General features: G+C 44.9%; 4 protein-coding genes across 7 annotated transcripts; 2 read left to right on the top strand and 2 right to left on the bottom strand.

Moving 5' to 3' along the window:
* Positions 1 to 66: 66 nt before the first annotated feature.
* On the bottom strand, positions 67 to 4332 carry LOC140562671 (mannose-binding protein-like). 3 transcript variants are annotated; one of them, XM_072688498.1, is made up of 5 exons: positions 4201 to 4332; positions 2771 to 3003; positions 2566 to 2688; positions 1430 to 1510; positions 137 to 1335 (listed from the first exon to the last, which is right to left on the bottom strand). In XM_072688498.1, exons 1-5 carry the CDS (start codon positions 4218 to 4220, stop codon positions 950 to 952), a joined length of 843 nt encoding a protein of 280 aa, XP_072544599.1. In that variant the 5' UTR covers positions 4221 to 4332; the 3' UTR covers positions 137 to 949. The 3 variants fall into 3 exon arrangements, with proteins under 3 accessions (XP_072544598.1, XP_072544600.1, XP_072544599.1); XM_072688497.1 differs by lacking the exon at positions 4201 to 4332 and having other exon boundaries at positions 67 to 1335; positions 2771 to 3153; XM_072688499.1 differs by lacking the exons at positions 2566 to 2688; positions 4201 to 4332 and having other exon boundaries at positions 67 to 1335; positions 2771 to 3152.
* Positions 4333 to 5004: 672 nt separating this feature from the next.
* On the bottom strand, positions 5005 to 8309 carry LOC140562672 (mannose-binding protein C-like). The gene is made up of 5 exons (XM_072688501.1): positions 8270 to 8309; positions 7776 to 8002; positions 7582 to 7686; positions 6312 to 6392; positions 5005 to 6111 (listed from the first exon to the last, which is right to left on the bottom strand). Exons 2-5 carry the CDS (start codon positions 7990 to 7992, stop codon positions 5726 to 5728), a joined length of 789 nt encoding a protein of 262 aa, XP_072544602.1. The 5' UTR covers positions 7993 to 8002; positions 8270 to 8309; the 3' UTR covers positions 5005 to 5725.
* Positions 8310 to 11478: 3169 nt separating this feature from the next.
* LOC140562670 (uncharacterized) lies at positions 11479 to 17860 on the top strand. 2 transcript variants are annotated; one of them, XR_011980166.1, is made up of 9 exons: positions 11479 to 11637; positions 11720 to 11844; positions 11958 to 12024; positions 12115 to 12268; positions 13444 to 13589; positions 14199 to 14309; positions 14417 to 15003; positions 16592 to 16754; positions 17812 to 17860. XR_011980166.1 is itself a non-coding variant. In XM_072688496.1 (7 exons), the coding sequence occupies exons 1-7, from the start codon at positions 11479 to 11481 to the stop codon at positions 14594 to 14596; spliced, it is 942 nt and encodes a 313-aa protein (XP_072544597.1). In that variant the 3' UTR covers positions 14597 to 15491. The 2 variants fall into 2 exon arrangements, 1 of the variants encoding a protein (XP_072544597.1); XM_072688496.1 differs by lacking the exons at positions 16592 to 16754; positions 17812 to 17860 and having other exon boundaries at positions 14417 to 15491.
* Positions 16786 to 20743, top strand: LOC140562813 (uncharacterized). The gene is made up of 7 exons (XM_072688668.1): positions 16786 to 16810; positions 17289 to 17606; positions 17886 to 18035; positions 18460 to 18546; positions 18645 to 18722; positions 19924 to 20007; positions 20364 to 20743. Exons 1-7 carry the CDS (start codon positions 16786 to 16788, stop codon positions 20741 to 20743), a joined length of 1122 nt encoding a protein of 373 aa, XP_072544769.1.
* Positions 20744 to 23692: the final 2949 nt, after the last annotated feature.

The raw sequence follows: 23692 nt of genomic DNA, 5'->3' as shown, positions 1-23692 counted from the left end.
TTGATCTGAACGTCAATTTTAGAACTAAAAATGAATTTAACAAAATTGGAATTAGGAAGTGAAATTAAAATTGAACTATAATTGAATTTAACCAAAACAGAACTTTGACCTAAAATTTAATTTAAAACTGAAAATTTTGAAACTTGAATTTGGACTTGAATGTAGAATTTACTGCTGCTGTATTTTGATTTAACGCACAATAAAAAGGGGATAATGAAATAATGTTGCATAACTAATGTATAACACAACATCTCTCAGACATGAAATAAAGTCAGTCATCCACGAGAAACCTCTCACATTAATATTCCCAAATGAAAATAGCTGAATTTTGGAAGAACTGTTGTTTTTAGGAAAGCTACATGTGAATCATAACAGTACAAAGTTTCATACAGTGATGTTTACTTCTTTTTAGGGTAACGTTTGTATAGAAATAACATAACTAGTTAACCACTGAATTTCTAGCAAATATAACTGAAATACTGAGTTTTAATTCAGAATTGTAGTGGATTAAAACCTGCAGTGTTTTTCAATACAGTTTAAATACAAGCGTCATTCTGTTAAACTGAAGTACGAGTTCAGTCCGATACTTTCAGCTCGTTAGTTCAGTGGAATGATGCCAGTGTTTCCAGTATTCAGAGATGGTTAGGCCTTATCGAAACTTCTAGAAGGTTCTGAGGGTTCTCCGCTGATTTTAACGTAAACTGTTCTGAAGTCGAGGATCAGAAGTTAACGTTTCTCAGAACTTTGTAACTAAGCTACAATTCTTTTAAAGTGTATTATTATCAGTGTAAGTTATTATAAGTTCATCTCTAACAACAGTATCAGCTCCTGTAGTATCACCATGTATCTCAATCAGCATTACCTCTCATTACCTCTCATTACTTCCCATTACTTCCCATTACTCCTCATTACTTCCCATTACTTCCCATTACTTCCCATTACTTCAAAGTTACATTGCTATTTCACACACAACATGGTAAGCTAAGTTACAAGGCAAGTCATTCCACTTAGAATCAGTGTTCACACCAGTGCAGTCCTCGTTCCCTTTATAATTGTTGGGCTCATTTGGCTTCCAGTTGGTGTAGGTCAGAGGTCTTTTACTCAGATCTACAAACTGACCCTCCTTCTCTCGGTCAGTTGCACCGAGGAATATGTAGGTGGAACCCAGAGCCGTATGCATCGCAGTCAGAGCTTTGTTTTCAGCCTCATTTCTCGGTAGAACCAGCGCTCCACCAGCACCAGCGCAGAACCTCTCGGCCTCATCGAACGTGGCCTTCATCCCGTTTGATGCGTAGTATTTCTGCCCGACCTTCTTGAAGGTGGAAAAATGTAAAACTTTAAAAGAAAATCAGGAAAATTGGATTATTTTAGAGGAACACATGATTCCAGCATGTCTGTTAGGCCTCAGAGTCTCTAGAAGATCACTAACCTTTCTCCACTGCAGAGAGCCTGGATTTGAGAGTCTGGAGCTCTGACTGCAGAGCTGTGATCAGGCCGTTCTCTGCAGTCCCTGTGAGTGAAGGTGAAAAAGACAGAGACTCTCCTCTCAATAGAAATGCCCCACAACACTACAGTCACCTGCTCGTACCGTTAGAAATGAGACTTCAAAGGTCAGGATTCTGAATTTAATTCTTGAACTTAAATTATGAATTTTGAACTAAAATTTTGAACCATGATGGAATTTAACCAAAACAGAACTAAAAACTGATTTGAAACTGAAAGAATTTTTTAACTAATATTTTAGAATTTTTTTTTCAATTTAAATTTAGTTCCAATAATGTTCTAAATGGTCTAAAGTCTAAAAACTGAAATGTTCTAAATGGTCAGTGTACCATAAATTAATTTCTACTATTTTACTAATATTAAATCAATTAAATCAATCAACAAATGAAAATTATACATTTCAAAACTATAGATTTTGTTTTATTAACATTGAATTTTGAACTAAAAATCAACTTTGAATTTTGAAACTAAACTTAAATTATGATCTACAATTTTGATCTGAACGTAAATTTTAGAACTAAAAATGAATTTAACAAAATTTGAATTAGGAACTGAAATAAAAATTTGAACTATAATTGAATTTAATCAAAACAGAACTTTGACCTAAAATTCAATTTAAACCTAAAAACAATTTGAAACTTGAATTGACTTGAATGTAAAATTTACTGATGTTGGGTTTTGATTTAAAATGGAAAACAAATTCAAATGTTATAAATGGTCAGTGTACATTTCTATCCAAAAATAAATACTACTTAGTAATTAAAAAATTACGAACATTAAATTTTGAGTTTAAGTTGAAATTGATTTAGAAAAAAATGAACACAGCCTCATTACCAAAGAGCAATCTTACCCCTCCGAGAGCGAGAGGGCATCTCAGACACAGATGGCTGTGACATCAACAGGGATTGAACCTGTGACCTCCTGAGGACTGAGCCAACACCTGGAGGGCTGTACGGGCTGTGTTGTTCTCAGTGATGGACTTTAGTAAAGCCTGTACACTCACTCTCTTACTTCCCTCGCTGGATTATTTTCAGTTTTTATTTTGATTGTGCTGCTGTTTACCTGGTAAACCTGGATCTCCCTTTAATCCTCTGGGTCCAGTTGGACCTGCTGGCCCTGCTGGCCCTGCTGGCCCTGCTGAACCTTCTGGCCCTGCTTTACCTGGAGGTCCCTGCACAGTCAGCCCTACAATCAGAGCACAGTGATCACTTTCCTGCTAAAGTCTCACCGACTCTCATCAACTCTGAACTCAGCCCACATGCTGTACCTGGCTCTCCCTTCTCGCCTTGGGGTCCGGCGGCTCCGTCTTTCCCGTCTCTGCCGTCTCTCCCGGGAAGGCCGTTGTGTCCAGGAGTGCCGGGAACCCCAGGAGGGGGCAGGCAGCTGAGAGTTTGAGGAGCTGCAGCCTCAGATCCACCGACCAGATGCAGCAGCTCCAACTGCAGCAGCAGCAGCAGCAGGGCAGTGAAGAACTGACTCAACAGCGCCATCCTCTGCTCACTGTGGGAGGTACAAGACCCCAGATACACAAACATTAATATCCAGTATGAAGCTCTAATAACATTAATATCCAGTATGAAGTTCTAATAACATTAATATCCAGTATGAAGCTCTAATGACATTAATATCCAGTATGAAGCTCTAATATCATTAATATCCAGTATGAAGCTCTAATAACATTCATATCCAGTATGAAGCTCTAATAACATTCATATCCAGTATGAAGTTCTAATAACATTAATATCCAGTATGAAGCTCTAATAATATTAATATCCAGTATGAAGTTCTAATGACATTAATATCCAGTATGAAGCTCTAATAATATTAATATCAGTATGAAGTTCTAATGACATTAATATCCAGTATGAAGCTCTAATGACATTAATATCCAGTATGAAGCTCTAATATCATTAATATCCAGTATGAAGCTCTAATAACATTAATATCCAGTATGAAGCTCTAATAACATTAATATCCAGTATGAAGTTCTAATAACATTAATATCCAGTATGAAGCTCTAATAATATTAATATCCAGTATGAAGTTCTAATGACATTAATATCCAGTATGAAGCTCTAATGACATTAATATCCAGTATGAAGCTCTAATATCATTAATATCCAGTATGAAGCTCTAATAACATTCATATCCAGTATGAAGCTCTAATAACATTAATATCCAGTATGAAGCTCTAACATTCATATCCAGTATGAAGCTCTAATAACATTCATATCCAGTATGAAGCTCTAATAACATTAATATCCAGTATAAAGTTCTAATAACATTAATATCCAGTATGAAGCTCTAATATCATTAATATCCAGTATGAAGCTCTAATAACATTAATATCCAGTATGAAGCTCTAATAACATTAATATCCAGTATAAAGTTCTAATAACATTAATATCCAGTATGAAGCTCTAATAGCATTAATATCCAGTATGAAGCTCTAATAACATTAATATCCAGTATAAAGTTCTAATAACATTAATATCCAGTATGAAGCTCTAATATCATTAATATCCAGTATGAAGCTCTAATATCATTAATATCCAGTATGAAGTTCTAATAACATTAATATCCAGTATGAAGCTCTAATATCATTAATATCCAGTATGAAGTTCTAATAACATTAATATCCAGTATGAAACTCTAATAACATTAATATCCAGTATGAAGTTGGAAGAAATGTCTTACCTGGGGGATGTGAGTTTCATCAACAGGGAATGGCTTAAGTTGAGGGAGCTCCACCTGTCAGTAGATTATAAAGATGGAGGGAGGGTCCTCCTCTCTGCCCCCACCCCCTTCCCTCCAGTGCATAAACACTGTCCGAGCTGCTGTCTGATCAGACTCCAGGTTCACTGCAGAATTCCGGTTCCTGAGACATTCTGTCCTCCTGCTCAGACTCAGGAACATCTCCTGAAGAGGTTCCACTAAAGCTGAGCATCAGGGGCTCTGAGGCGGGGCGGTACCAAGCAGTGCAGTGATGTTGACAGCTGGATTAGCTCCTCAGAGAGGAGGGAGTCATTAGTCAGGTTTATCTCACTGGAACATTCAGTCTGAGATAAGCTGCCTTCCACTTTAGCTCTGGGAGGTTTTTAATGTAAACACTAATTCACTTCATGAGCATACAATCAAATACCTCACCTCTTCTTCAGTTCAACAGGGTCACTCGAAACCAGGAGGCAAAATTAGGGGCCAGTTTAATTACTTTAATTGTTATATTTTTGTCCATTTACTGTAATTTATTATAATTTGTTTTTTTTTTCTTGGTCAGAGAAGAAATTGGAGTTGCTTGCTCAGTATTTGTGTATGTAGGGTGATGTTCAATCCTGGAGCTGGTTTGATAATATAATGAATTTAATGACTATTAATAATACTATTATGTTTATTTTATGTCTGTGTAGTGAGAGAGAGAGATTGCGCGCACGCACGCGCACACACACACACACACACACACACACACACACACACACACAAATACAAAACAACAAAAGCTGGTAAAGTTTTAGGACACATCAGTGCAGTATTTAATGGAACACTAATTTAGAAAGTGAAAGTAAGAGCATCCAGATATACAGGGAGCTCCAGCGCTTCGTATAAACTGCAGGTTTGCTATGAGTTCTGACTAATTCCTCTTCCACAACCAGACTAAACAGCAGGGCCGTCTCTCTTCAATGTATATAGGCGTGTAATCTGATTTGCTGAGCTGCTGGAACCTGCTGGTGGAAAATGCTTTGGATCTTCTCAGCTGCAGCTCCATCAGCACCTTCAGCACTTGTCTGGGAGACCGAATGGTTTCAGAACCTTCTAGATAAGACCAGCTTCTTAACAGGAATAACACTCCTCAGTTCTCCTCATATCAACACCTGGTTTGGTGGTAAATCAGGGCTTAATGATGGTAAATCAGGTGAGCTGCTGCTGCTGATGGAGTTGAACACATCCTCCACGCTGTGCTGGCTGGACTGGGGGGGGCGTCCAGGAGAACCCTGGAGGAACCAACCTCTGTTCTTCAGACTAGCTCACCAACAAGATCTCACTACTTTCTTCAGAATGAGAAGCTCTTGTTTCTCCTTTTTACTGGATTTATGTTCACCTGCTTTATCTGTTCTGAGATCTGGAGCTTCTACAGTAGAATGAGGGTTAGAGGAACGGAGTTAGGAGCCTGAACGCTCAGATCAGGACTGAATGTTAATGTTTTTACTTAAACTAAGATAAAAGATTAAATTGTTAATTCACACACGACGTGGAACGCAGAGTCACACGGTAAGTCATTCCACTTGGAATCAGTGTAAATACCAGCACAGTCCTCCTGCCCATTATGATTGTTGGGCTCATTTGGCATCCAGTTGGTGTAGGTCAGAGGCCTTTTACTCAGATCTACGAACTGACCCTCCTTCTCTCGGTCAGTTGCACCGAGGAATATGTAGGTGGAACCCAGAGCCGTATGCATCGCAGTCAGAGCTTTGTTTTCAGCCTCATTTCTCGGTAGAACCAGCGCTCCACCAGCACCAGCGCAGAACCTCGCGGCTTCAGTGGACGAGGCGATCAATCCGTTTGACACGTAGTATTTCTGTCCGACCTTCTTGAAGGTGGAAAAACTGGCAGCTTAAAATTAACCGGATACAGAATGTCGGATTATTTAGGAGGAAGATTATGAAGAAAAAAAAGAAGGTGCCAACTCCCCTCCGAACTGTTTGATCATACAAAAAAAAAAAAATCAAATGTTGCATTTTTATTTAAAATCCCTGTTGTCACTAGACAGGTGTGAGATGCTTTAGTGTTTGTGGCTTCAATGTGTCTCCTACCTTTCTCCATTGTAAGGAGCCTGGTTCTGAGGAGCTGGAGTTCTGAGTGCACAGACGTGAGCAGGCCGTTATGTCCGTTCCCTGTGAGAGAAAGTCAAGGGGATGTAAGAGAGAAGCCCTAAAGTTTAGATTTTAGTGAACAATAACCTGAGGTCTATTTATATTAAAAAACTGTTTATTATTAAACATTATTATTACTGTTATTATTGAACAGAAATCAAAGTTCCGCTGATTTTCTTCAAACCGCATAAAATCTGCATAAATTTGAATAAAAGTGTAAACAGTTTGTTTTAGTTCGTATTTCCAATTGATTTGAACACTTCAAAACTTTCAGACCATCTCTGAGGGTTTCTCTCACGTCTATGATCACTCAATTAGAGCGATGCGAGACGCCCCACAGTTCAGACACCTTCTAACCTCCACTGAGAGCTTGTGTTGGGAAACTTGTGAAGGGTGAGGAACATGATTGATGAAGCTCATGGTGGGTTTTATGAGCTATTCATGCAGAAATCCAGATAATTCCACAGAACTATGCACTAACTGTCAGCTAATTGACACAGCACCAAAGGAGGAATCTGAGCTGGCAGAACTCGTGGTTGAGATGGAAGGGAGTAAAACTTGAGATTCACCAGATCTTCCAGTGTTTCTGTTCACGGTGTTCACTACTTTTACTTCAAACTGAAAAACAAAATCCAAAGATGTAACAGCAACAAATGTCCAGTTTGTCATTTCTGACCACTGAGGAACCAAAAAAAGGGTCCAGCACTGTGTACTGTGTACTAGTACTGTGTAGAGCCCTCTTAATAAGGCCTCTATGGGACTTATGGTCTGAACTGTAGGCCTGGCTCTAACAGCTCATGGTTCTCCACTGTCTTTGACCTTTGTTTGTTCCAGGTCATCAAAGAAGGCCAGATAAGTTCTGATCAAGCTCAAATGTTCCTGCTCAATCTAGAACAGCCAACAACAGTCAGAGTGGTAACGTACTGCTAGTATCCCATAAGCAGGACTTTCTCCTTTTATGACTCAAGAGGGCTCTTCAGTGTTCTTTAGGAAATGCAACTGTATAACCAGAACCACTTCAAAGAACCATTTATATATATGACTCTTTAAATAACCTTAAAAAAAAACAACAACATATGGAACCCTTTCGCTTAGGGTTCTAGGACGTTCATGGTCTGAACTGAAGGCCTAGCTCTAAAAGTCACAGTTTGCCACCTTTATCTGTCTACAATCCCTCTTTTTATGTCTCAAAGGCTTTGTGCATTATTACCTGGCAAACCTGGTTCTCCCCTTGATCCTCTGGGTCCGGCTGGGCCTGCTGGACCTGTTGGACCTTGTGGCCCTGCTTTACCTGGAGGTCCCTGCACACTCAGCCCTACAATCAGAGCACAGGGATCACTTTCCTGCTGAGGCCTCGCTCTCCCGACTCCCTCTCCAACTCTGAACTAGGCCCACATGCTGTACCTGGCTCTCCCTTCTCGCCTTTGGGTCCGGCGGCTCCGTCTTTTCCGTCTCTGCCGTCTCTCCCGGGAAGGCCGTTGTGTCCGGGAGTGCCGGGAACCCCAGGAGGAGCCGGACAGCTGAGAGTTTGAGGAGCTGCAGTCTCAGATCCACCGACCAGACGCAGCAGCTCCAACTGCAGCAGCAGCAGGGCAGTGAAGAACTGACTCAACAGCACCATCCTCTGCTCACTGTGGGAGGTACAAGGTCCCAATACACTTATAAATAAATAAATAAATATATTATCAAAATAATACTTGGTCGTGTATCTCTTTGCCTTAATACCAGCGTACGTCCTGTCCGGAAAAGATCAGTACCAACGAGACCAAGATGGTCCACCAACAACATGATCAGCATGATGAAGATGGTCCCCCAAAATGGTCAAGCTGCTCATCTGCCCTTCATCCCGAGGCTCTGTCTGCTGTTACAGTTATGAAAAGAAAGAGACCCACACTTACCTTCTCTTAGAGATCACCACAGTGTTCTCCCGTCTGTATCGCTGACTGATCTAAACACTGATCCTAGAAGCGTCTTTTAAAGCCTCAGGCTGGAAATAACACTTAGGTCTGTTCCTGAGTGGTTCATCAACAGGAAGCACCTGGGCATCTTCACTACAACAGAGGAAGAGGAGAATACTGTGATTCAGCGGGATGGGAGCGGTTATTATTATTTTCACTGGTGCTGAATCATGTTGTTTATTCATTTTAGCAGCCAGTAGCAGTTACACAGTACTGAGCAGCACAACAATACAATAACAACAATAATACATAGAATATAACAACAGAAAAAATACACATTCAAACCCAACCAGAGATGAAAGGCAGTGCAGTAATAAAGAGGAAGAATAGTGGAGGAAGTGGCTTTAGGTTCATATGTTTAAACGTTCTATACAACAATTTCCCAAATTCTCTTTATCTCCTAGAATTAAACAGGCTGACCAGCATGACCAAGCTGGTCCACCAACACAACCAGCATGACTAGACCGGTGCACCAATATGATTGAGCTGGTCAACCAGCATGACCAAGCAGAGCCACCAATATGACCCACCAACTGTTACGGGACGGTCGGGGATGGGACCCAAGTGCAGAGAGGGGAACCTGTAAGGACCTGAAGGGGATGTGGGTCATGTGACTGTGGGTGTGGAAAGTTGCTCCCAGCAGGATTTGCACCAGCAACCCTGACAGTGGAGGTCCGACACCCCACCACTGCGCCACCAGCAAGCACAGGCCATGGGTGGAACTGCACCCCTTAGAATAATGACATGAAAAAAGGCGGGAAAACCAAACAAAGGAGACGCCAAGATGGCGAAGCTCAGACTGAGGGCAGTTAGCACCAACACAGCACGGATCTTTAATCAGTGAGAGCGTGGTCTACTGTTCACTCAGCTTATTGGCTCTTCCACCGTGGGGCTGTTGGAGTGTTCCTCTCAGCTCTGTGAACCGTACCGGTTACCCCTCTACAAAGGTGTGACAGAGAGGCGCCCTTTCTCACCCTCCTAAATGCTGTGACCACCAGCTGGGTCTGGTTGGTACTGATTACCCCTAGGGATTCTGGGGATTGGAGTTTGGTTACCTTGGGTAACAGTGCCACGCCGCCATCGCCCTCTGCTGGTAGGTGGCGGCAGCACAGACTGACCCCTTACACCAACATGACCAAGCTGGTCCATCAACCCATCAAAATTTACTTCAAGTGGGTCTTTCAGAAAGTACGCCTGTTACCACTTTATTAGAAACCCCTACCTTGCCCTTCTACTCGCTGGCCACTTTATCAGAAACCCCTACCTTGCCTTTGTACTCGCTTGCCACTTTATTAGAAACCCTTACCTTGCCCTTCCACTTACTGGCCACTTTATTAGAAACCCCTACTTTGCCCTTCACTCACTGGTCACTTTATTGGAAACCCCTACTTTGCCCTTCACTCACTGGCCACTTTATTGGAAACCCCTACCTTGCCTTTCCACTCACTGGCCACTTTATTAGAAACCCCTACCTTGCCCTTTACTCACTGGCCACTTTATTGGAAACCCCTACCTTGCCTTTCCACTCACTGGCCACTTTATTAGAAACCCCTACCTTGCCCTTTACTCACTGGCCACTTTATTAAAAACCCCTACCTTGTGCTTCCAGGCCTACCCATTTCTGCACAGTTTATCCACCCTATTCATCATTAGTCAGTTTCTGAACGCAGGGCCGCTGTTGTCCAGATATTTTTGGGATGGTGATTCGTTCTCAGCACAGCAGTGACACTGACCGGGTAGTGTGTGTGTGGCCCTGCTACTATCACTGCTATTACTAATGCGGAATCTAAGACCACTACAACTACTGGGACAGAATTTACCACTACAGCCGACACTGAAATAACTATTATTAGTAGTAGAACTACTCCTACCACAACTACTACTACTACTACTACTACAGTTATCACACATAGCACTAATACTACTAGGAAAACTACTAGTGCTCTTAGTAACAGCACTACTAGGCCTTAAGTTTTAAGGTGCAGCTCCAAGTAGTTTCCACATGGACACAGGACGGGACACCTGCAGAATGCAGGCCAGCGCGGATGGGCGTAAACTATCTAGAACATTACCTCCAGACCAGGGCATTTCTGAGAACAGCAAGGCAGGATTCAGTGTTCCCTCTAAACGCCCACTCCGGCAGAATCACAGGACGTGACGTCAGCTCAGACAGTCTCTTTGGACTGTTTGGACTTTGGGCTGAAGGTCAGACCCGTTCCAAAGCCGGAACCTTGTTTGTTCTGGTGGTTAAATGCAGAAGTTTGAGCAGACTGCAGTTCTGTGTGTGACGCCTGGGCCTGAGGGTGAGGAAGAGGAAGAAAACTGAGGAAGAGGGAAGATTTACTAAACTAAAGGTATTTAGGTAAGCTGTGTTTATTAGTCTGGTAAAGCTAGTGATTTTAATTTGAATTTATCGTCAGAGTAAATCAGCGCAATTTTTGTGTTTCATCATTTTGAATTTACTTACCAGAAGAAGACAAAAAAATGCAAACAGAAAGATTTAGATTTTTTAGTTTTTTAATGATAATATTTTTCAGTGGTGGTTCAGCGGTTAGAGCGCCGGGATATCAATAACAGGGTTGTGGGTTCGATTCCCGGGCTCGGCAAGCTGCCACTGTTGGGCCCTTGAGCAAGGCCCTTTACCCTCTCTGCTCCCCGGGCGCTGGAGTTGGCTGCCCACCGCTCTGGGTGTGTGTGTGTACTCACTGCCCCTAACACATGTGTGTGTGTGAGTGTGTGTTCACTACCAGATGGGTTAAATGCAGAGGACACATTTCGCTGTACAGTGACAAATACGTGCACCTTTACCTTTACCTTTAATTATTATTTTTGGATGTGTGTGTGTGTGTGAGTGTGTGTGTGTGTGTGTGTGTGTGTGTGTGTGTGTGTTATGTCATGGGCTTTTACAGTCAAACAAGAGTAAACTGTTAACTGCATCCACAAAGCAAACCAGCTAGTGCTAGCTACTCAGATCAAGTCAAGTCAATTACATTCAAAATTTGGACAAATGAAGCTAATACCTCTATAAAACTAACTATTACAGCAGCTACAGTTAGCTAATAATATAATATCATTTTCATGTTTCTATATATATATATATATATAAAGTTTGAAGGTTTGAAGGTGAGCTCCTCCTGATCCCGTGAGCTATGGAAGGCATACCTGTCGTGGACTTCTGCAGGTTCGGGCTCGGCGCCGACACCGAGGCCTCCGAGCAGGAGCTGCTGGAGCTGTGTGAAGAAGTGAGAGCTGCGTTCACTGGGGTGGGCTTCGTTTACCTGAAGAACACTGGAATAGAGGACCATGAGGTGTGTATCTACCGGACCTGCGTTCAGTACAGAGCCTGTGCTCTCTGGAAAGGTCAGCAAAAACAGCTCTGTGGTTCCGCAGGTGCAGCAGGTGATGTCCATTTCTAAGAGGTTCTGCCTACTTCCAGAGGAGAAGAAAGAACCCTACAGACGAGGAGGCTACACCTGCAATGCAAACCATGGCTGGGTCTCCTCAGAGACGGAAAGGTGGACTCCCTAAACTCGATTCCATTTTTAATCATATATATTTTTTGTATTGTAGCTCTGTCTTCTTCACTCTTCTAAAAAATGGTGGTTTCTTTCTTTGTCGTTTTCCTCAGATTGAATCCTCGCCGGCCGGGAGACCTGAAGGAAGCCTTTAACGTGACTTCTCTGCGCACAGACCTCGTAATTACACCTCTTCTGTGTTTCTGTAAAACTGAGCCCCAACTGCTCGTCCACATTCAACCCGTCTCATTTTCGTCCCAATTTGTGCAGGAATGGCCCAGAGATGGTGTTGACGGCTTTCGTGATATCCAAGTGTCCTTCTTCCTGCGCTGTAAGGAGCTCGCTCTTTGTGTGCTCAGGGTGATGGCCCTCAGCCTCGGCCTGGACTCCGATACCTTTCTGGAAGCCCACAGGTTCATTGGAGGTGAGTAGAATGATGTGCATGTCCGTGACATCGCTCAAAGAACATTGTGTAGCACCTTAGCTTTTTAGGAGTGTATCTACAGCAGATCTAGAGACCCTTGGGTGCAGTCCTGGAAACTTTGACCTCCTGAGTGTGCTGCCTCTGCAGCATTGCGGTCAGTTTGGCAGGCAAGCAAGTCCTGGGTAGTTAAACCAGTGGTTCCAGGGTTCAACGTTTAACCTTCTTCAGGTTAATCTTCCCATGGTTTCCTTACCTTATCTGGATTTTCTTTTGATCATGTGCTTCTTAACCATTTAAAGCAGCAGTTTGCACAGAAGTCCCTGTAGTTACTGAGTAACACACCTTGGAGCCGGAGCGCTGCTACTACTGCACCATGGAGCTTTGGTGGTGGAGCTGCAGGAGGAGAACCTCTCTCCAGAACTGCTGCTGTATAACGCAGCAGAACCCATAGAGTCATATTAGAGTAAAATCCCGTAGTGTTACTCTACCGCCTTAGCCCACATACTGCTCCACCTTCAGATCGAGCTTTTGGATCCCTCAGCTTGTCCAGAAAGGCATCGGTGAGGTCAGTGAAGTCAGATCAAGGCGATAGTCTCACCCCAAATAAATTGGATGGAGCTTCGTTATCACTCGAGAGATCACCCTCTTCCCTTCAGGTGTCGGAGGATGTACAGAAATCAGCAACACCCTGTATTAGCTCCACCTTAACAGGATGATGCTGATGCTCTACTGACTGGAACAGGGAGAACGGCGTCTCCGTCATTCCCACTCCGTCATTCAACAGAGCGCTGCTGCTGCTACTGCACTATGGAGGTTTGGTGGTGGAGCTGCAGGAGGAGAACCTCTCTCCAGAACTGCTGCTGTGTAACGCTGCAGAACCCATAGAGTCATATTAGTGTAAAATCCTGTAGTGTTACTCTACCGCCTCAGCCCACATGCTGCTACACCTTTCAGTGACGGTTCCGTTCATGTGTAAAGCATGTCCAGACTGTAGGGGGAGCCCAAGAGCAAGATTCTCACATAGTGCTGCTTTAAAAGCTGACTGTTAAAAAAGCTGAAATCCAGGCTGCAAGTTTACATTCAATCAACTGAGTCTCATCAGTGCAAACTGTTGAGTAATTTGTTGGATAACTTTGTGAACAAGGTTCTAAAATGTGTGTTCTTCTGACTCTAAGGTGAGGGGAACGACAGCACCCTGCGTTCTCTTTATTACCCTCCAGTGAAGAGTGAGCACGTGAAGGAGGGTCAGCTCCGCTGTGGCGAGCACTCTGACTATGGCAGCATCACTCTTGTCTTCCAGAGCCAGGAGGGCGGCCTCCAGGTGAGAGACAGCAGGCTGATCCAGAACGATGTTAATGGTGGTGCCAGAACCGGCAAATCACAGTGCGTTAGGAACGCCGCAGAACAGTTGTGCAGGTGTTCCTTTTTTTAGGAAATTCCACACTAGGGCTGGGCGATATGGTAAAAATATTATATCACGATATTAAAAGACTTACATGATAATCTATCACAGACTAAAAACAACTATTCAGATCCTTATCCTGAACCATTTATACTCACTAACATCTGCTGCTCTCCATCTAATTAACCCTTCAGTGTAATTACACTGTTAGTAATGAAATCTGCTGCTGATCAGTGTTTATTAGCACTAACAGTCTCCTCCATATGCTAAGAAAAGCTTACTGTATATCACCATAACAACATTTATCACGATATGATAAAATATCGCCATATCGCCCAGCTCTAATAATTTCTGAGGCAGAATTTTTAGTGGGGAGTCTTTAGGAAAGGGCTTCTTCTAATGATTCCTCCACGAAGGTGATGTTAATGCTGGAGTCGATATTTTGTCCACAGATATTTGGACATATAGTGTATCTGATATACATATATTTGCATGCTGCTCCTTCCATTTTCCACTGATTTCCTTCAGGTCCTGAGTCGCACAGGGGAGTATATCTCGGCTCCGAGCATTCCTGGAACTGTCCTGGTCAACATCGCAGATCTGATGCAGAGGTGGACCTGCGATGTGCTTGTGTCTGCTGTAAATATCCCCCCTGATCCTTTACATTATCCCACACAATCATTTCACATTTCAGTTGACCCCTCTCACTGTGCCATCTGGTGGTCCCCCCCCCCCCCCCCCCTTAGGTCCACAGGGTTTTGCTGCCCCCTGGGGGTGACCTGAGCACACGGCAGAGTTTGGCTTTCTTCGTGCAGCCGGACGACGACGCCATCATTACTTGTTGCGATGGATCAGACAAATACCCTCCAGTCAGATCCAAGGATTATCTTCTGTCCAGATTCCAGGATTCTTATGGCAGGAAGTAGATTTGCTGTTCGGTCACCTGATGTAACAGCAGTCTCGACCGATTGTCCAACATTAACGATGATCGTGATGAAATGATTCATGATTCAGTTCAGTGAATCTGATGAAACATGGCTGCAGTAATAACGGCATAATTGATCAGATTCAGTCGATTTATATAATTATTTATATTCTATTCATATTTTTGTCATCCCGTTAAATAAAGATTGTTCGGAATAAGGCGCTGTCACTATGACCAGAGGATTGCTGGTTCGAATCCCAGTCATGCTGCTCTCTCCAGAGTGGGTAGAGGGCGCTCTCTCCCCACATCGCATCACAAAACGTTTGACGGGTGTAATTTGGAGTCCATATTTGAACTCAAAGACACGCCCACCAGGTGGCAGTCTGGTGGCATGGTTTTCAGGCCTGGGTAAACGTTTACGTACCTGTTTACAAACAGGTACAGGTAGATTTACATTTACATTTACAGTATTTAGCAGACGTTCTTCTCCAGAGCGGCTTAGAAAGGTGCTTAACTGTTACTCAGAAAAGACCCTTATCTAGTTTATACAGACCAGAGTCCAGAAGATCCTCTGATCTTAGACTCTACTAAACACAGAGGTCAGTCTGGAGACACAGTCCTCCACACTCTCTACACTCTGTCTGAGTCCTCTCAGAAGAGGAGGGTCTTCAGTCTGGGTTTGAGGACAGCGAGCGTTGGACTCTGCTGTTCGGACACTCAGGGGAAGTTCGCTCGACCACTTCAGTGATGGACGGACAGAATCTTCATACTGAGAAATGAACTTTTGGTTGATGTTGATTGTATACGTACATTCAGTTTAGCATCTTTGCTGTGATGGTTTTACTGTTGGTTTGGAGATTAGTCATTAATCTGAACCTCATCTTGTGAACTAATAAGGAGGATATTTATTAAATGATTTACTTTTAAATAAAATAAAATAAAATCTTATAAATACATGTTGGTGCTTCATTTCTGGATAGAACGTAGATTTTTCAAAGTGAATTGTACCCCGGGTACTGTGAGCACTAGAGGGCCGCCAGCTTTGTAAAAGTGCACTAGTTAGTGGGTGGAGTGTATACGGGCACGGTTAGTGCACTAGTTAGTGGAGTGAAGAAGTGCACTAGTGAGTGAAGTGTAGAGGTACACTGGTTAGGGCACCACTTAGTGAAGTATAAAAGTGTAGTAGTTAGTGGTGGAGTGTATAAGTGCACTGTTAGTACACTAGTTAGTGGAGTGTATAAGTGCGCTGGTTAGTGCACTAGTTAGTGGAGTGTAGAAGTGTGCTGGTTAGCTGGTTACACTTAGTGAAGTGTAAAAGTGCAGTAGTTAGTGGTGGAGTGTATAAGTGCACTGTTAGTACACTAGTTAGTGGAGTGTATAAGTGCGCTGGTTAGTGCACTAGTTAGTGGAGTGTAGAAGTGTGCTGGTTAGCTGGTTACACTTAGTGAAGTGTAAAAGTGCAGTAGTTAGTGGTGGAGTGTATAAGTGCACTGTTAGTACACTAGTTAGTGGAGTGTAGAAGTGTGCTGGTTAGTGCACTAGTTAGTGGAGTGTAGAAGTGTGCTGGTTAGTGCACTAGTTAGTGGAGTGTAGAAGTGTGCTGGTTAGTGCACTAGTTAGTGGAGTGTAGGGAACTCTCATCAGACGGTCAGAAGGTCCTGATCTGGAGATTACGGGGACGACCTGAAATGTCAGCCATGGTTTAGCAGGAAATGACGTTGTTACAGGAAGTGCTTTCATTGCAGCGGGTCAGTTTGATGGAAACGAGCTGCTGGGCACTAAACGAAATAAGGCCTGAAGAGTGGTGTTGAAATGGCTCTGCTGAACTGCTGTATCCAGGGTCATTGTACTTTGCTTCTGTTGCTCTTTTAAAACAAACACAGCGGTCAGGATTAGCCCTAAACTGACCACAGACGACTGTAACCTTCATTAGATCCTCTCCCGGCGTCTGTAAGTGTGAGCTGAAGTCCTACATCTTTTTTTTTTATCTTTTCAGAGTTTGGTGAATTGTCCGTGCAGAAACAGGGCAGGTGGGCAGGTGACTGACCAGCGGGTCGGGCTGTGAAATAGGTCCTGTTTGCTTAAAGACAGTAGAAGTCCAGCCTGCTCACAGATCCTCTCACAAACCACACCGCTCGGATGAACATGGGACGCAGGAGGTAAGCCCTTCTTACTGTCAATTCTGGCACAATGGCCACTTTATTAGAAACCCCAGGTAATTTGGACCAACTTGATCTGGGCTCGGGGAGATTTAGAGGGAGCTTCACACCAAAGACGTTCTCTACCTAAGATCTCAGAACCTGGGCCGTTTGGCAGACCCTGGTCCTTCTGAACATGGTGGTCCAGAGTTCTATTTAAGAGCCCTGGTGCAGTGCTTAGCATGTGTGAAAGTGGTCCACTCAAGGTGCCGTGTAATAGATTATTGTATAACGTAGCATGATGTAGATCAGAGACGTAGCTCGCCGGTTGGTATAGTGGGCAACAATGCCATCTTCGCAGAGACAGACCAGGGTTCAATTCCCTGGCCAATTCCTGGCCCCAAAGGCACCTTCTCCCCAAACATACCTCCATCCTAAATGTGCATTTACCCCAATTGCACCTTTGGCCAAACTGCACCTTCGCCCCAATCTCACCTGGACTAAACCCCACCTTTGCCCCAGTCTCACCTGGACCCAACCTTGCCTTTGCCCCAGTCTCACCTGGACACAACCTTGCCTTCGCCCCAGTCTCACCTAGACCCAACCCCACCTTCGCCCCAGTCTCACCTGGACCCAATCACGCCTTCACCCATCTTGGCCCAACCGTGCCTTCGCCCCAGTCTCACCTGGACCCAACCCCACCTTCGCCCCAGTCTCACCTGGACCCAACCATGCCTTCGCCCCAGTCTCACCTGGACCCAACCCCACCTTCGCCCCAGTCTCACCTGGACCCAACTTTGCCTTCGCCCCAGTCTCACCTGGACCCAACCACGCCTTCGCCCAGTCTCATCTCGGCCCAACCACGCCATGTAGGTATGTCCCTGGCTGTGAATGTGTCGACTCTGATTTGGTGGGGAAGCGTCTCTGACTGGAAAACAAGATTACAGTCCAAAGGTCAGGATGAAGTCATCCTGCTTTCAGTCAGGCTTAGCCTGAACTCTTCATGTTTACTCATGTTTACATTTTACCGAGGTTCAGTTGATCATTTCTGAATGATGATGTGGTGTGATTCCAGCAGATCCTGCGAGATCTCCTCATTGAAGCGCAGTGTTTTGCTTTGGCTGCTTCTGGATGGTGTCCTGCTTTCGTTAGCTGGGGCTCAGACTCAGCAGCCTCAGCCACTAAGCTGCCCGCTCTACGCCGGGGTCCCAGGGATGCCTGGACACAACGGCCTGCCTGGCAAAGATGGGAAAGACGGGAAAGAAGGATCTGTTGGACCCAAAGGACAGAAAGGAGAACCAGGTTTGTGTTAGCTAAGGGGCCAATCGGTCACAAAATTGCTAATGCGGCTAGCGATGAGTGGAAATTAGCAGCCATCAGAAGCCATCAGTTAACAATGGATGTTTGCTAGCATTCACCAGGGCCATAAACACAAAGCTAATTGCTGTGAAATGTTGAATTTGATATATTTGGTTGTGAAAAATGGGCTAAGGTGGTGCAATGATTTGCTGTAGCAGCCAACAATTAGCATTAGGCCACAAACAAAATGCTAATTAGTGGCTATTTACTGTTTACTTGTTGGGCCAAAGTTCCCATTTCTTCCATAATTGCATGTGCAAAACGCTAATCGCTGGCTAATTGTACGAGTCGTAAGCAAACAGGATCGGGATTCTTACCTGAAGCTTTTCTAGCTGGAATGTTGAGATTAGATTTCTGCTGTTTTAAGGTTCCTCAGTCATCGGACCCCCTGGAAAGAAAGGTCCGGCTGGTGATGTAGGCCCACCGGGGGCAAGAGGAGAGAAAGGAGAGAAAGGTTTGTTTATAAAGTGGAAGACGAATTTATCTCTCTGAAAACGTCCTTCTGTTTTTCAACCAGATCCTTATGGAAAATTATATTTATGCAATATTCAGGGTTAGGAGTCCAGGGACCTCCTGGCGTGGTGGGCCCGTCTGGGTTCAAAGGGCAAAAGGGAGATCCTGGGTCATCAGGTAATGCTTAATATCGGGAAAATCCACAGAATTTTCAAAATTGCATAATTTAGTGTTCCAACCATCGTTGTGAGCCGTTTGGAACCAGGTGTAGGCATGACTACAACACAGATACAGCCCATAATTATCTCCTATCTAAACCCACCAGTGCAGCTACAGCACAAGTCTTCTGAGTTTTATATGGAATGATGATGATGATGATGATGATGATGATGGTTAAATAGTGAATAGAAAATCTCAACTAATCCAGTTTTCTTTAGGGACTACTTTCTGTAGCTGCACTACACCCTGCAGCATGTATCCCTCCACCTTTTTAATGATCTGATTTTAAAAGCAGGTTCTAGAGCCGAACTCTTCTCAGAACTCTGGTAGAACCGTGTCTCAGGCATCAGTCAGCGTCTTCATCACCATTAGGTGAAGAACTTTCTGTGAGGAGCTTCTTTTTATTAGAGCTTCAGACGTCTGCTTCCCTTTACCTCCACTGGGAGTGTTTAAGGGTAACGTTTAGGGGTAATGTTTAGGGGTAACGTTTAGGGGTAACGTTTAGGGGTAATGTTTAAGGGTAACGTTTAGGGGTAACGTTTAGGGGTAACGTTTAAGGGTAACGTTTAGGGGTAACGTTTAGGGGTAACGTTTAGGGGTAATGTTTAAGGGTAATGTTTAAGGGTAATGTTTAAGGGTAATGTTTAAGGGTAACGTTTAGGGGTAATGTTTAAGGGTAACATTTAAGGGTAACGTTTAAGGGTAACGTTTAAGGGTTGGTTTAGGGATAATGTTTAGGGGTAACGTTTAGGGGTAACGTTTAGGGGTAATGTTTAAGGGTAATGTTTAGGGGTAATGTTTAAGGGTAATGTTTAAGGGTAACGTTTAGGGGTAATGTTTAAGGGTAACGTTTAAGGGTAACATTTAAGGGTAACGTTTAAGGGTTGGTTTAGGGATAATGTTTAGGGGTAACGTTTAGGGGTAACGTTTAGGGGTAATGTTTAGGGGTAATGTTTAAGGGTAATGTTTAGGGGTAATGTTTAAGGGTAATGTTTAGGGGTAACGTTTAAGGGTAACGTTTAGGGGTAATGTTTAGGGGTAATGTTTAGGGGTAATGTTTAAGGGTAATGTTTAAGGGTAACGTTTAGGGGTAATGTTTAGGGGTAATATTTAAGGGTTGGTTTAGGAAACCCAGTGAGTTTTTTTTATTCTGTTGAAGCAAATGTGAACGAGGCTGCTGTGATCAAGACTTTGCTCTCAGATGTGCAGAAGCTTCAGTCCCAAGTTTCCAAGATGGAGACAGGTAAATCCTCTCACACGTTTCCCATTTAAGCTACAGAACAGATAAAAAAAAACGTAGCTAACACTTAATGGGATCTTATAATTACTATTATCTAGAACCCCCCCATCACACAACGCAACTAGCGCTGGAATAAAAAAAAATGCTCAACACGCTTGGAGGAGAATGCTAACTGCTAATTCTGTTAGCATCGCCTGCACCCCAGATCATTACTGGTGCTTGAACCCGCCACCGTTGCTCTATTCGGGACCCTGTAATGATTTAGGCATGCAGCTAGCATATTAGCATGCTAGTATTAGCCTGGTAGCTCCAGCGTAAGACTCATGAAGCAAACCTGATCTTGTTTTTATGTCTCACAGTTTTAAGCTTTCGTGCCTTCAGGAAGGTGGGCCAGAAGTATTACGTCACCAATGGCTTGGTGACCACGTTCGAGGGTGGACAGAGCCACTGCAGGGCGCACAAAGGAGCGCTCGTCCTGCCAAAAAGCGACCATGCGAACCAAGCTGTGTTTCAGCTGCTCAGACAGTTCTCTGGCTCGTCCGAGTCCGCCTTTCTCGGGGCGCGCTACAGTTGGGATAAGAAGCAATTTTTGGACACCAACGGTCAGAAGATCACTTACAGCAAATGGCACCCTGGTCAGCCAAAACGCGGAGCGGAGGAGTGCGTGTGCATGGGGCCCAATGACGAATGGCATGATTATGTCTGTAACTTGAAACACCTGATAATCTGTGAGCTTTAAGAAACTCAGCTTTCACTGCTGCAGGTTTTATCACACGTATCAATAAAAGCTGGCGCCGCGGAGGTGGCAGCCTGTTGCAGCAGCTCCTGCTCACTTCTGAGCTTTTTCTAACTTTTTTCCAATTTAGAAGTTTTTAAGTTAAGTTTCTTTGGTAGTTTAGTGTTTCTTACTACTCTAGGCACAATGGACACCAAAAGCGTGGTGATTTCTCTGGTTTCTGCGCTCCTTTTTTCCTTGTTTACGACCGTGTCCGGAGATCCCGTGCGGAGTCGCGCGCCTATTGTTTCCACCAGGGACCAGCTGTTAGCGCTCAGCAGTGCTGCTGTGCTGCCGCGCGAGAGGCACGACATCCCCCGCGAGCTGAGGAGGAGGCGGCGGGGGAGCCGGGCTGGAGCTCTGTGTCGCGCCCGGAGGAGACGCTACCAGCCCGCTCTTCCTTCTGTAGTCCTGGGGAACGTGAGGTCGCTCCCCAATAAGATGGACGAGCTGGCGGCGCTAACGCGACATCAGAGGGAATACCGGGAGTGCAGCACCATGGTGTTCACAGAGACCTGGCTGACCACGCTGACCCCAGACACGCACGTATCTGTGCAAGGCTTTCACCTCAGCCGGGCGGACAGGACGGAGGAGAGCGGTAAGAGGAAGGGAGGCGGACTGGCAGTATGTGTGAATGATAGATGGTGTAACCCTGGGCACATCACTATTAAGGAGCAGATCTGCTGTAAGAACATTGAACTGTTAGCTGTTAGCATGAGGCCGTACTATCTGCCGAGGGAATTCTCGCACGTGATCGTGATCGCTGCGTACATCCCCCCCTCTGCTAACGCTGACTCGGCCTGTGATGCCCTGCACTCAGCTGTGTGCAGGCTGCAGACACAGCACCCGCAGGCCCTCCTCCTTATCTCCGGAGACTTCAACCATGCTTCTCCATCCTCCACTCTGTCCACCTTCACCCAGTATGTAACCTGCCACACCAGAGACGTGAAAACACTGGACCTGCTTTTTGCCAACACAAAGGAGGCATACCACTCGTCACCTCTCCCTCCCCTTGGAAGATCTGATCACTGTCTGGTTCATCTTCTGCCTGTGTACAAACCCATTGTACATAGGGAACCAGCTGTCACCCGTACAGTGAAGAAATGGTCTAAGGAGTCTGAGGAGGCTCTGAAGGACTGCTTCGAAACAACGGTGTGGGAAGAACTGTGTGATCCTAATGGGGAGGACATTGACAATCTCACTCACTGCATTACGGACTACGTCAACTTCTGTGTGGATAACACCGTGCCCACCAAGACTGTTCGGTGTTTCTCCAACAACAAGCCATGGATTAATCCAGATATAAAGGCTCTCCTAAAAGCGAAAAAGAGGGCCTTCAGATCTGGTGACAAGGATGAGCTGAAAGCTGTGCAGAGGGAACTGAGAAGGAAGATCAGGGAGGGGAAAGCCAGCTACAAGAGGAAGCTGGAGGAACAGTTGCAGCAGAACAACATCAGGGGAGTGTGGAAAGGCCTTCAAACCATCTCTGGCCACACAAAGTCCAAATCCCAGGTGGCGGGGGACCAGAAGTGGGTGAATGATCTCAATCTATTTTTCAACAGATTTGATCAATCACCTAGCCCTGCCCCCACACAGACACCCCTGCTGTATCCCCACTCAGCAGCACTACCATCATGCTGCCCTCCCCCTTCTTCTTCTTCTCTCAGAACTTCTGGCTCACAATCATCACCATCATCATCCCCTAATGGCTCATCGTCTGGCAGCATCAACCACCCATTCACACATTCCAGCACCCAGCCCCCCTGCTCCAACCTGTCCTTCACAACAACCCAGGTGAGAAATGAGCTGAGGAAGATCAAGCCTAAGAAAGCTACAGGTCCTGATGGAATCAGTGCCAGGCTCCTCAAGTCCTGCGCTGATCAGCTGTGCAGGGTAGTTGAGCATATGTTCAACCTGAGCCTGAAACTGGGAAGAGTACCACAGCTGTGGAAAACATCTTGTGTGGTACCTGTGCCCAAAACACAGCACCCAAAGGACCTAAACAGCTACAGGCCGGTGGCACTGACTTCCCATCTGATGAAGTCACTGGAGAGGCTGGTCCTCAACCACATCCGCCCTCTGGTGAGCCCATCCATGGACCCTCTTCAGTTCGCCTACCAGCCTGGTGTCGGGGTGGATGATGCTGTCATCTATCTTCTACACAGAGCTCTTTCTCACCTGGAGAAGCCCGGCAGCACTGTGAGGATCACCTTCTTCGATTTCTCCAGTGCTTTTAACACCATACAGCCAGGGCTTCTAAAGGACAAGTTGGGACATTGTGGAGTGGACAGTCACCTGTCAAACTGGATACTGGACTACCTCACCAACCGACCCCAGTATGTGAGGGCACGGGACTGTGTCTCTGACTTGGTGGTCAGCAGCACAGGAGCCCCTCAAGGAACGGTCTTGGCACCGTTCCTCTTCACCCTGTACACTGCTGACTTCATGTACAGCTCACCGACCTGTCACCTCCAGAAGTTCTCTGATGACTCAGCGATCGTCGGCCTCATATCCAATGAGGAGGACAGCGAGTACAGAGTACAGAGAACTTATTCAGGACTTTGTGGACTGGTGTCTGCAGAACCATCTGCAGATAAACGCTGGAAAAACCAAAGAACTGGTGGTGGATTTCCGCAGGTGCAGACACCCCTCTCCATCAGTGAACATCCGCGGTATGAACATCGAGAGTGTGGACTCTTATAAATACCTGGGTGTTCATCTGAACAACAAACTGGACTGGTCAGTCAACACTGCAGCTCTCTACAAGAAAGGCCAGAGCAGACTCTACCTGCTGAGGAGATTGAGGTCCTTTGGAGTGCAGGGAGCGCTCCTGAGGACGTTCTTCGACACAGTGGTGGCATCTGCCATCTTTTATGGAGTGGTCTGCTGGGGCAGTAGCATCTCGACGGCAGA

This window comes from Salminus brasiliensis, chromosome 9, assembly GCF_030463535.1.
Source record: "Salminus brasiliensis chromosome 9, fSalBra1.hap2, whole genome shotgun sequence".
In the NCBI taxonomy this organism is placed as follows: Eukaryota; Metazoa; Chordata; class Actinopteri; order Characiformes; family Bryconidae; genus Salminus; species Salminus brasiliensis.
Note: the sequence above shows the minus strand (reverse complement) of the source record. Positions and strands in the feature narration are given on the sequence as shown.